General features: G+C 40.2%; 1 protein-coding gene across 2 annotated transcripts in view; it reads right to left on the bottom strand.

Moving 5' to 3' along the window:
- Positions 1-3,439: 3,439 nt before the first annotated feature.
- The window catches only part of PREP (prolyl endopeptidase), a 119,185-nt gene continuing 109,209 nt past the window's right edge, over positions 3,440-13,415 (bottom strand). For both annotated transcript variants that reach the window (XM_081294370.1, XM_081294371.1), the window contains exons 11-15: positions 13,188-13,324; positions 10,799-10,893; positions 8,724-8,855; positions 7,006-7,162; positions 3,440-4,169 (exon numbers count right to left, since the gene is read on the bottom strand). In XM_081294370.1, the coding sequence (XP_081150496.1) occupies positions 3,875-4,169; positions 7,006-7,162; positions 8,724-8,855; positions 10,799-10,893; positions 13,188-13,324 (816 nt within the window). In that variant the 3' untranslated portion in view covers positions 3,440-3,874. The remainder of the gene's footprint in view (positions 4,170-7,005; positions 7,163-8,723; positions 8,856-10,798; positions 10,894-13,187; positions 13,325-13,415) is intronic.

Raw genomic sequence — 13,415 nt, forward strand, 5'->3', positions numbered from 1 at the left:
CTGCAGCTTAAAATAGTCCTGTCCTCTGACCCAAGCTGATATGCAAGCTTTTATCTCCTTTGCCCTGTCACCTGCCTCTTCCACTCCATCACACTTCTGCAGGTGGCTATTCCTGGATGGCACTCATTCAGGGACTTATTGCTCCTTTCTCTCTTACAAGAGTTTATTACGACAAACTTATTGAAATATAATTTACATACCATGAAATTCACCCCCCTTAAAGGATACAATTCATTGACTTTTTGAGAGTAAATATACCAAGTTGTACAACCATCACCTTAATCTAGTTTTCAAATATTTTCATTATGGGAGGAAGATTCTTTGTATGCTTAGTAAATCTCCAGTTTCATTCCCAACATCACCTACCCAATAATCTACAATTTGTCCTAATAGAAGTTTCTGGACATTTCACCTAAAATAGAATCGTACTTTACATGGTCATTTGTGTCTGGCTTCTTTCACCTGGCTAGTTCCCACCTCAGGCTCTGCCTGATGTTCCTGCCCCCCATCCTGTACCCCACACCTTTGCCCACTATCTTGTCATTTTTGTTTAGGTCTTTGTTTACATGTTGCTTCCTTGAGGAGGCCTGACTTCTTTGGCTAAAATAGCATACTTTCTCATGGACTATTCACTTGTCCTGGTTTGTTTCTTCATAGCTCTTGATTTCTAAAATTCTGTTTTCTGCTTATTTTATTAGTGGACTAAGTGGAAAAATGTGTGTTGTTTTTGGGCTGCTATAACAAAATACCATAAACTGGGTAGCTTATAAATAAAAAATTTATGAGAATTCTGGAGGCTAGGAAGTCCAAGATCAAGGCACTGACAGATTTGGTTCATAGATGACAACGTTCTTGCTGTGCCTTCACATGGTATGAGGGATGAGGTGGTCTCTCTGACTTCTTTTATAGGAGCAGAGCCCTATGGCCTGATCATCTCCTAAAGACTCCACTTCCTATTAGGATTTCAATATAGAGATTTTAGAGGTAAACAAACATCTAGACCGTAACAGTCTCAGGGTCCAACTGCCAGGGTTACTGTCCTTCTTGTCCACTTCATCTGGGTAACACTGGGCCTTTGCCAAATGGATTCAGGTTACTATATGATTGCTAGGGTTGCGTGAGGACACACACACGGTGCACAGAACAGAGTGGCAAAGGGTAAATGCTCAGTAAAACATTTATCACCTGTCTCCTCCTCTGGAAAGTCACTTATGAGGGCAGGACTTTCTTTGTAGCTCCAGTCCCTGAGGATAAAAGGATCCTCAACCATCAGCCTTAGTCCTCATTCCACTGGCCTGACCACACTTAATCCTCTGACTTTTACCCCTTCCTGTCCCCTCATAGCTACCCAGCCTGTCCTTAACCACCTTTGAGTCTTTGCAAGTCTTTCTGGGCATTAGCTGTGTGGCCTGCCATGGGGGAGCTTCTAAGGCTGCTAAGACTGTTGACCATGGACAGATTGGTGACAGGCTTCCTTAGCTGAAATTTAACCTTTTCTAACTAGTAGCACCATCTGTGCATAGTTGCTTAAGTTCCGTAGGAGTATTAAGAAACATGATTAATTAGAGTTTTATAATATTCCAAGTATGGATACATTTAACAGCACAAATATGACTATCCCAAGGTAACAAATGCTCTGTGGCATTCAGCTAGGCCCATTGACAGGGCTGTTAGACCACGTGTGCAAGGGTAGAACTACCTCCCCCCCGCAACATCACAGACCAATGTAAGACAGAGTTCTGGAAAAGAGTCCAATCTCAAATCTTACTTCCAATGTTTAAAGCTTAAAAGACACCTTTTAGTTTATGGGAGGAGTTACTGAGTTAAAATTGAGATTGAAAAATTAGGCTGGAAAAGAGATCTTGTAATTGGAAGCAATCGTGTGCTAGGCACTATTCAACACATTATTTTCTTTATTCTACTTCACTGCCAGTTACCAAATGAAAGAGTTGGGATTTGAGCCCAGGCCTGACTCTGAAGCTCAGACCTTCCACACCAAACTTATACTTTCTACTTGTAAGTAGGAGAACTTGGTGGGAAAGGATTGTTGGATCTTCACAAGCTAGAAAAATGCTCCCCAGCATGTCAGCTGGTAGCTGCACCTCTAGTGACTCGCCCAGTTCAGGAAAGGGCTGCCTTGGGCAAGAGTATTTTATTGCTTTTTCTCTGCTGCACTAGTTAGAGGTTTCTTTGTAGTTGGCCAGTGCGAGCATCTCTCTGATAGACTGTTGTCAGTCTCCACATGCTCTGCACTAGAGGCATAGCTTTTCTCCTGAGGTTATAATGAATCAAATGTTCAATGACGGCTGCTTTATGCATATACTCAAACAGTAACAGCATGATTCTAGGAGAAACCAAGTTATGGTCACCTTTCAGTTACACTTGGTATGGAGTAATCCACTAGGTAGATTTTTTGACCATGACTTGAAAAGTAGAGCACTTAAATTATGTTTGTATGAGATTTGGAAGATAGGACTTACTTGCAGTTTTATATACAGTTAAGATACTTCATGTAAAATAATTACTTTCATCATATCTGATAAAGCAAGACAAACTGTTTTCTTATAAATTAGATCAGCATTTCACAAACTGACACTCAAAGTAACATTATTATTTTGGGGTGGGGAGTACCGGGGATTAAACTTGGGGACACTAAACCACTAAGCCCCCAGCTCTATTTTATTTAGATAGGGTCTGAGTCACATAGGGTCTTGCTGTTGCTAAGGCTGGCTTTGAATTTGCGATCTTCCTGCCTCAGCCTCCCAAGCTGCTGGGATCATAGGTATGCACCACAGTGCCTGGCCAAAGTAACATTATTTGATTTAATTTTTTGTTTTAATATCACAAGTGAAAGTTTGAGGGATGGCATATCCTCACCTTAAAAGATTCTTGGGGAATGGGATGAACCCAAACTGTTTCTTCTTAATTTTGCATGTTTGTTTTTAAATAATGACTATTTTAATTTCCAAGAAGCGGTTTATGGAGGTGAAACAGCTTGGGAAAGGCTAAAAATTCTGACTGTAAATTTGGATGAGTTCATCTTTGGATAATTTACATAGGGGGCCTCTCGGTTTCATATCTGAGGCATTCTGATTTCCAGGAACATTCTGTAACCAAATCAATATGTGATCAGATAGGTGAGTAATTTGAATTTTCCACCTCACAGATTTTTAAAAGGAGGCAGCCAAACCAAGAGTCCCAGATCAGATCATCACCCCTATCTGAGTGATAATGTTTAAGACAGTGAGCCGCCTCTAACAGGTTCACTAGAGACTGGGGAGTGGGAATGGACAAGCTCAACTTCTTTTCAGTGCTTACATTCTATGATTCAAGGGTTTGGAAACTAATGAGTTGCACAAAGATGAAATGCTTTATCCCCATGGTCAACTGCACTTCAAGTGATGCCCTTCAATGCAAAGGAACCAAAAATAAAGCCTCCTATTCTTAAATAGCATTTATTAGTATTGCAATGAAGTCTTTCATGAGAAGAGTTCTCACATTTACTTAAGGAATATATAGGTTACGGTTATAGAAGCAAAGTTCACTGAGTTATGTATGAGGATGCCCGGCTATGACCCTTAATTCAGCAATCTAGTATTCACACGTTGCTGACATTGAGCTATTTATCCAAACATGCCTTTTAAAATTCTTTTTAAAATATGTGCCTGGATAGGGTGGGAAAAGAAACGCCAAGGGCTTGCTAAAAAGGAGAAGCCTAAAAAAGATAAGATTCCCACAGTAGTTCTGTTCAACTGTAGTCTGTGTGCAGGAACAGTGCCCATGTGGGGAGCATTGTGCCCAGTGGTTTCTCGGTTGGAACGGTGTGAAAGCCCTTGAGGTTTTTTGTGGCTGTTGGAGGAGCAGGAAATCCCGTTTACTGAATCCAGTCAATGTTCAGGCATCGCGCTATGAACGCAAACATATCTGAGACTTCTTCTATCACTTTGGCTGTGGGCTTCCCCGCCCCGTGGCCAGCCTTGGTGTCCACGTGGATGAGCAGGGGGTTGCTCTGCTTCCGGCTGCGGCCCACCACATACTGTAGGGTGGCAATGAACTTCAGGGAGTGGAGCGGGACCACCCGGTCATCGTGGTCAGCAGTGAGGAGAAGCATGGACGGGTACTGGACGCCATCCGCCTCGGGCAGCCTCACGTTGTGCAGTGGGGAGTATCTGAAAGGCAAAGGCACTTGTGTGAGATTTTGTCACAAGCAGAGTTGATCAAGAGGATGATCAGGAAAGACCAGTGTGGCACAGGGATCTGTGTGGTATACCAGCCATTAGTTTGGATCTGGCATGTCCTCCAAAAACTTGGTTGCCAATGCAGCAGTTCCCAGAGAGACTTTTGGGGAGTGATTAGATCACGAGGGCTCTGACTTTCTCACTGGATTAATGCATTTGATGAATTAATAACTTGAATGGGGCTACTGGGAGGAGATGGAAACAGTAGGATGGAGGAGCGTGGCTGAAGGAAGTAGGTCCTTTGGTACCAATGTCTTGTCCCTGACCCCTTCCTCTTTGCTTCTCTGCTGCCACAAGCTGAGTTGCTATCCTCTGCCTCACCCTGCTACCATGATGTTTCTATCCTGGAGTCAGCCAACTATGGACTTAAACCTTGGAAACCATGAGCCAAAATAAACCTTTCCTTCTGTATTTGCTGGGTACTTTGGTCACAATGACAGAAAGCTAATATACCAGTCTAACTTTACTAGCAAGGAGGATTTCTGTTGCCTAGTATGTGAGTGGCATGGCAGTTTGCTTGCTCATCATTTAGGCCATGACCAGGAAGGGCTACTGAAAACAGGAGCTATGTCATTTATGTAGCTTTAACTTTGTGCATATAGTTTGGCTTATTTCAACAGCCCTTTCTTTCTAAGTTTCTTTCTTACGTAATATTTCACTCAGTGTTTAGAGCTGTATCTTTTCATATTCTTTAGACTTTTTCACTGCTACGTAGTTGGACTAATGACTTGTTTTTTGAAACTAGAGTGTGACTATTTAGCTATCAATCTTTTGTTGAACTTCAAAGCCAATGTACAGTGGCTTTCTTTCCCTTATCCCTTTAAAGCCTTTATTTCAGGCTCAGCTTTGCAACCTCAGGAAGAGCATGTGTCTTTCTTGTCTACAAACCAAGGAAGCCCTGGTGAGCTCCTGAGCCTCTTGCTGGCTCTCACAGTCCAGCAGAAAAGAAACTGCCTTTGGCCAATGGAGAGAAATTTAGTGGAAGAGGAACCCTTTGAAATACAAAAGTTTCCAAGGTAAGTTAACAAAAACAGTTTCAAGAATAAAAACAGTAAATTAGACATTTCTTGAGCCTTAATCATTATCAATCACTATCTGTACATTTTATCCAATGTTATATTTTCCAAGGTATTCAGTATTAATGATTTTAATTAACTGTTTCAGCAGAGTTTTATTTTGAAGTGTAAAAACAGTATAAAATTTTCTTAGCTCACCAAGTCAAAGCTAAAACACAGGGAGTTTGTTTTCCCAATACCTAACATGGGGGATGGTAATAGATCTGCTTCCCAACCAAACCCCTCCTCCACATAAGGGTTAATTCTATGGGGAACAAATGTGGAAAACTCGGTGCCTATTAAAAATACTCCCCACTTTGAGATTCACAGGCAACATCACAGATGTGGTAAGTTTTGAAACTACAGAGTGGTTTCAAAATTTTCAGGAGATGGTCTGTAGAAAGAACAGGCTGTTTATTAGGCTTTATTTACCCTAGACATTCCCAGACTTGGAGGTCCAGCTCTTTTGGGAGAAAACACCTTTTAATATTCTAGATGGGGCTCCAAGGGATGCACTCCAGAGTTCCCATATGGTCCTTTCTAGCTAATTTAGCTGTAGGTAAATGAGATCTAAGCTCATTTAGTAACAGAAGGTAAAAGGAAAATAAAGCCCTGCGAGATCAGAGTTAGAAAATTGAAATCTGAGGTAGGAATATCACAGAAGAAAAACTCCAAACTTATTTCAAATGAGTTTACACAGGATTTATTTCCCTGGGTGCATGTTGTCACTTGATAATTTGAACCATAGCTTCTTGGGGTATGCAGCTTTTACCAATGTGTGTCAGGGAGGCCATTTGAGTATTTTAAAGTAACAGCTTTCACAGTGAACTTTTTTTCCCCCTTAGAGAACAGAATGCAATAGTTTCAAAGTACTCAATTAAAAAATTCAGTCATTTTAATTATGAGAGTCATAAAAAACAAATTAAAAATGACCAAGTTATTTTGAGAATGTTGGGATGGGAAAACAGGCCTCTTGTGCCAGTCCCAGGACTGTTCCTAAATGATGCTGATAAATAATCCCCAAATTCTGTTATTTACTCATTGTTACCACCAAAGTGGTTGAGGGCTATGAATGAGGTAAGTTGTACAATATTAGAGTAATGAAACTTTTAGTTTCAAATATGTAGTTACACTGAGCACAAAATGAGTTTAATTATGTTTGCATGTGTTCTTTTATGTCCTTATTTCTTGATTTAGAAAAGGAAATTCCACATACTGATACAATGTATGATGACACCTTTTTGTATTAGTTTCTGATTACTGCAGTAACAAATTATTATCCACCAACTTAGCAGCTTAAAAAAGACTTCTTATCTCACAATTCTGTGAGTTGGCTCACTTGGGTTCTCTGGGGCTCTTAATAGGAAACTGGAAAAAAATGTACTTTCAGGCTCAGTTTGTTGGCAGAACTAAAGTTCCCTTTACGTGATGGCTGTTGTTCTATCTGCAAAGTACCTATACAATAGTTCTTAACTGAATAACCAAGGACAGGAATCCTGGAGGGCCATCTTTGCAATATTGCCTATCACACCTTTAAAGTTTGTTTTTGTTAAAGACCATATTAAAACAAGGTGGAAGGTATTCCCATCTCTTCTGTTCTTGTAGTAAATTATATGCAAATAAAACACACCAAGGGGACAAAGCATCAGATACTAATTCTGTTGACTATTATGATATCAAATCATTAATAGCATATGTCAATCAAAACATACTTAACGAGCCATTCAAAGTGTTGTTTGCTGTCTGAGCACCCATAGTCGGTGGTCCAGGCATGACCGATGGTATATTTATGGAACTTCAGCATGTCCATTACTCCAACTTGGGCAATAACACAACCAAAGAGGTCAGGACGCTGATTTGCACAAGCAGCTGAAAACCAAGAAAGAAACATCTAAATATACAAAGCAACACGATTTGTTCCCCAAAGTTAATCTCAATGAGGTGAGGGTGTTACCAGAAAAGATTGAGGACTTCATGAGGACCCTATGTCCGTTCATAGCTGGTGGGGGTAGTTAAGATCTTAGACCCTGTTTTGCCTCAAGCTAGTCCTGAAACGCAGCTTAAGGCTCTAACCAATATTGGCTCATCATCTCCTGTTTTTCAAACTTTAAAACAATATTAAGCAGGTATTTATTGAATATTTACCATGTGGGGCAGATCAAGAAGTGAATGAGCCACTACAATTGAAGTGTGGTATGAGGGGACCTAACTCAGTGTGAGGCAGTCAGGGAGGGGTAACATCAAAGCTGGCAGGACTAGGAATCAGTTAAGGAATTTGGATTTTTCCTGTGTCTGGCAATAAAACAGTTCCCACACACCTTTTGATTTCAACACTGAATTCCCACCCCTTGGTTTATCCTCTGCCTCTAGGATGAAAGCCCCATGAAGGTAGAGATGTTCTACATAGGCCCAGTATCTGAAAAAATGCCTGGCACTTCTCAGTGTCCAATAAATATTTGATGAAGAACCAAATGATTGTCAATATCCCTTCCAAATTAAAACAAATTATTTTGGACCTTCATGGGAATTTTTCTTTGGAAGACTGGTATAAAACCCAGAGCCTCATATGTGCTAGGCAAGTGCTCTACCACTGAGCTACATCCCAGCCTGGAAATGATTTTGTTTTTTAAATGACTACATCTTAGAATAGGCATTCAGGTTTTGAAATGACAGCATCTTGCAAAGACATGGACAAATGAATGCTCTGTCCCCGGACCACCCCCTCCCAAAAGTGGACTTGTCACATATTTAAGTGTCGATGTGCTCTTCTACACACGTATGATGACACTTCACATCCTAAATGCCAAGGGGTGCAGGGCCCAGTCCAGGCCTATCGCATACATTCATGACAGTATTGAATGCTACTAAGGAAAAAAAAATTAGAAAAAGCTGCATACAGGTAGTGCCACATAGAAGAGCAGAACTCGGAATCACAGTACCAGGTTTAACCCCAGCTTTCAGTTGTGTGACACCGATGAGCTTTTCAACCACTCAGTGCCTCCCTGGACAATAACTGTGCATATCAAGGGCTTGGACATATGAGTGGCTCCCACTTGCTGAGTACCTAAGAATGACTAGAATTAACTATTTCATTCCTATAAGGCTATGGCTCTATTCTAAATACCCCATCTTCTTTCATGGCCTCTCTCAGCAGCCAACAGCATAATGTTCAAGGAGGATACATCTTACAAGTTCTGAGCTACCAGGCTCATCAGCTCTGTGCTGGCTGAACCCTTGATCCCACAGTGGGGGAAGGCCTCAGGAGGGCATGGGGTCTCGTTTCCTGCAGTCATGAGTATGTTTCTTATTTATCAGGAGCCCCAATACAAATGGTTTTGCTTTCTTTGTACCCGTATAAATCAGGCAATCTTTATCTGGAGACCCCATAAGGGTCACTTGGTAGGTACAAAGAGTAAAATTCAGTTCTTACCCACTAAGAGGCCTCCATTTGAACCTCCGTTAATGGTCAGCCTTTTGGGAGACGTGTAGCCTTCCTTGATCAGATACTCGGCAGCACACTGAAAGTCATCAAAGCAGTTTTGTTTGTTGGCCAAGATACCACCTATGATGTGCCAAAGTGAAAGGTAGTTAATTAACAAATGGGCACAGTTTCAACTATGGATCAATCTAAACAATGGTGGCTAAAACAACATTTAAAGAAATGCCTCAATTGAGGTTTTCTGTGCTGTGGAAATCTACAATGAATACCCCTGGACTTGCAGGCCCAAATTCACACATATGGTAATTTGGATTTTATTAAAACCCTTAGAACTTACAAGGCAAGTGCCCCAAAGAGGACAGATCTGTTTTGTGAGAGAAGCATGGCATCAGAAAGAATCTCTATTTTGGAGAAGATGAAGGTAAAATGAAACAAGGCCTCTATTATGGAGCTCAGCCCTCCTCCCTGCAGGAGTCTGTAGTGGGTACATGATCCCATTTTGCCCTGGGTTACTAATTTACAGTAACAGTAGGAATTGGGTGGTGACGTGGGGCTTCTCCATTCTTAGACAATAAAACCTTGAGGTCGTATTTCATCTACAAGCCATTCCAATGTATTAAACACCACCCCCCGCCCCAGAGAAACAGCTATGGGGGTCTTGGAATATCTACAAGGCCAAAGGCATGTCCTCAAAGGAACAGATGTCTGAAATAACTGCCTCTGAAATGAAGCAGTGCTATTGAAGAAATGTTTTCATATCAAAACAAATGTTATTAAAATCTTAATGAGAAATTATCAGTGAATTTGAACAGTTAGGATTACTTAGTTTTCAGGAAAAATGTCACTTGGGGATCATGGCTATACTTTTAAGACCATTAAATTTTAAACTCAAGGAACAGAGGGAATTTACATTTATCAATGTTCTATATACTAGGCTGTAACTGGAAAAGGTCCATTTTCTGGTCCTTTTACTGTGTCATCTTTGAGAAAGCTTATGAATCAATCTATTTTTAGTCTTAGTCAAACTCCAACTTGTCTGACTCCTATGACTTTGGAAAATAAGTTGGTTCAAGTTAATAAACAGGGGAAAAAGTCAGCCAGGACCCAGGCATCTTCCTTATCAGACGGCGGTGGCCCCTGATGACCAGAGGGGCTTAAAGGAGAAAACCTGAGTTCTTTCAGGATTCCAGGAACTGGTGGCCCCCTTCGTCCCAGTTATAAATGACAGCAGGGGAAGTGGAAGTCCTGACCCATACCGTCCTCAAGGACAGAGGACCAAGGCAAGTGAAGAATGCCCTCCTCAGACCACTGGTTGGTCTATGAATTCAATTCTAGCTACAGAAAAGCCAGGTCAGGGTGGTGGGATGTTCCACATACAAAGAAATGGAAGAGAAAGGGTTTTAAAAGAGGTGATTATTTAGGGAAAAAAAAAAAAAGGAAACTATGACCCTCTGGGGTATGAAGCTGAGCACTAGCCAGTCAACTCAAATATGTGCTTCAGGAGGTCAGAAAAGAACAGTGACTATATTCTTGTGTCTAAAACCCACACTTGATCGAGTCATAGCAATGTGAGGAGGCCAGAATCTCTCTGTAGTGAGAGGACAAGGGGATACCCACACTGGGAGGAGAGCTGTAGACCGCTCTTAGGAGCAAATGACCTGCTTTGAAGTCTGTTTTGAGACAGATGAATAATACTGAATTTTTACAAGCAAGGCTGCCAGGAAAAATACCAAAAAGCTTCAAGAGTCACTTTTGATGCTGATAATTAAAAATGCACCTTGTACATTGCTCAAAAATCCCAAGTTTTGATTATGGTCTTATGGGGAATACTTTTGAAAAATATGTGCTTTGTTATCAGACTACAAAAGAAAGTAAAATGTGAACAGAATGGGTTATTTTTAAAGGGGGGCAGTGCCTGCAATGTGTTTGAAAATTATTATTTTTCATTTGTCTCAACAAAATGCCTTTCTGCTCCTCACCCCCTCAGCCCATTTAAATGGGAAGGTCAGCACATCCTGAGCTTGGACTGTGCCAGACTTGAGATTGTTTCAGAGAAAACAGCCCACCTTTATGCCACGTCTCTCCATATTCACCGCCACCCCTGATGTTGGCCACAGCAAGAACGCCACCCATGTGCCTCACGAAAATGAGCCTGGATACACTGAGGAATAAAGACAGTTAACCACCTAGCAACTATCTGCTAAGCACTGATGAGCTCTCTCCATCACAAAAAATCAAATGTATCCCTGAAAACACTATATGCGTAATAGAATCTAAATACCAGCCCAATTTTTATATTACTTGATTACAATAAAATATTAATGTTTATACTGCAAAGCTCAGATGTTTTCATGAACATTCATTATGTTTCACTTTCCTTACCAATAAATACTTCACTATGCAGACAACAAAAATCAGAGGCCCTCATTTTACACGGAATCTATCTTTGCAACAAGGCCAGCTCAGGCAAGAATAGTCAGGGGCTTGCAGGTGCAACAGACAAAAATGAGGGGGGGGGGGGGGCGGGGGCATTTTCTTTTTCCTTAATGCTTTTCAGTTCTAAAGAACTTTGGATGTTAAACTAGTCAATAAAGGGAATAAGAGAGGATAACAAGCTCACAGACTGGAAAATAAGAACAGTTCTCAGGACTAGAGAATACTTTGTAGAAATAAAAATTACACAAAGCTTCTAAGTTCTTCAGAAAATTTGGATTTTGTTTCTTCCCTTTTCACTGTGAAAAGGCCGAGTGATGTTTCTTTTTCTATTAGTTAATTTTGCCTTGAATTGTTTGAGAATTTTATAAGTCTCAGTAATGGGAAAAAGGAGGGCTTCTGCAAACCTAAAGCTCTAGGTGGCTTTAGTGTTAATTTCCTCGATGTTGATGATGAAGAGGAAAGATAACTAAAATTGGGTATGATTGGCCTGATGACATCTACCCCAATTTGCCAAATTCATTTTCAGTCACTTGGTCTTCTACACTTCATGCATCTCTAATGGGCTCTTTTTGAAATTACTATTACATTCACATGGTTCTGGGTGAAATGGTTTGGGACTCAACTTGATTTTCAGCACAGAGGTTTAATAAGTACAAAGGTCAGTGCTTCCAGCTACAGTAGATCCACTCAGTGATCAGTGTGGTCTAGATCCCTATTGGGACCACAGGAATGGGGCTTGGGATGCGTGTTTCTCATTATTCACTGCCCTTATGCTCAAGCATCATTGACTTAAAGGTGAAGCCTATAATTTTATCATAGAATAAATATGGCATGTGGTTTTACCACATAGATATGAAGTACTAATGAGGTCGCAAATCTCTGCCTGGGAAGTCCAGCTGGGGGCTGCTGTCACCCAGGGTTCACGCCGTGCCTGGGACATGGCGCTGTCAGAATGAATTAATAGTTTTGGTAATAACATTCTCCTAGTGTCCCTTTAGTTCAGGGACACAAATCTATCATTTTATACAAAAACCTCCATTAGCTCCTAACAAACTCTTTAGCCACATGTTTAAAAAAGTCCACAATTTGATTATAAATCACTTGAGGAGGGCAGGGACCATGTTTTATATTTCATTCTATAATAATGAGTGGCTTTAGTTATTGAATACTCAAAACAATAGCTTTCTTGCACTCTACTCTGGGATAGCTGGTTGAACTCATTCCAAATTTATGTCCTGATGGTTATCAGTCTATGAATCTCTTCCCAAATAAAAAAGATCCTGGGTGAATCTGTGAATCAGATTTTATGTGATGCTCTATTTAGAAGTTGGTTTAAAGCTGGTGTTGCTTGTAGAAAACTTTTTATTAAAAACACTCAAAGCAAATTCCATACTAAGGAATGGGATATTAAAATCAAGTTTGCAAAAATACTGAGTGGTTCACATAAATAATGGCAATATGTAAACGGAGATACCCCTGCCCTCAACATAAGTTATCTGGGAAATAGTCACAAACAATAAGCACATAACAGTTTAAAATGAATAACAGATTCTTCAGAAAATATTTATGGCTGAATGTTAAGACATTGTATTTTAAGTCTCTGTTGGTAAAAAAAAAAAAAAAAAAAAAATCATCTGAAACATGCCCACTGAAGAGAATTCTGGGGTAAAGGCTGATTTGGTAATAAACGACAGTGAAGATAGGTGCTTCCTTTTTTCAAGACCTCAATTGATACTAATCTTTTGTAGACAGGCTAAAGCCTCTAAATCTAGTGCTCAACTTTACACTGAGAACTTTTTTTTTTTTTTTTAAAAAAAACAAGATTAGCTTGTCATTACATTTCCTGCAATTCCTGAGCAAAAATTCAAATAGTTATCAAATACATTCCTTCCTTGTAAGAAAACAATCAAGAAATATGTAATTGAGTATGTTAGAGATGATTTAGTAGACCAGTCTCTGGTTCCTTTCCACTATGTAAAGATCAAACACATGTCAAGTTCAAGAGTGTCCCACGCTTACCTGTAGTTGGGTGTAATAGATATGTTGAAGCCACCGTAGCCATATAAGAAAGCAGGATGAGAGCCGTCTAATTTTATGCCTTTTTTATGCACAATAAACATTGGAATCTTTGTACCATCCTTGCTAGGGTAGAAAATCTAGAATAAAAGAGAGCAGAATACTTAGTTTTAGCATCTCTCGGTAAATACTTGCATACTTTTAAATGGGAAAAAGAGGTGGTACTCTCCT

This window comes from Spermophilus citellus (assembly GCF_964194105.1).
Source record: "Spermophilus citellus genome assembly, chromosome: 5".
Classification (NCBI taxonomy): Eukaryota; Metazoa; Chordata; class Mammalia; order Rodentia; family Sciuridae; genus Spermophilus; species Spermophilus citellus.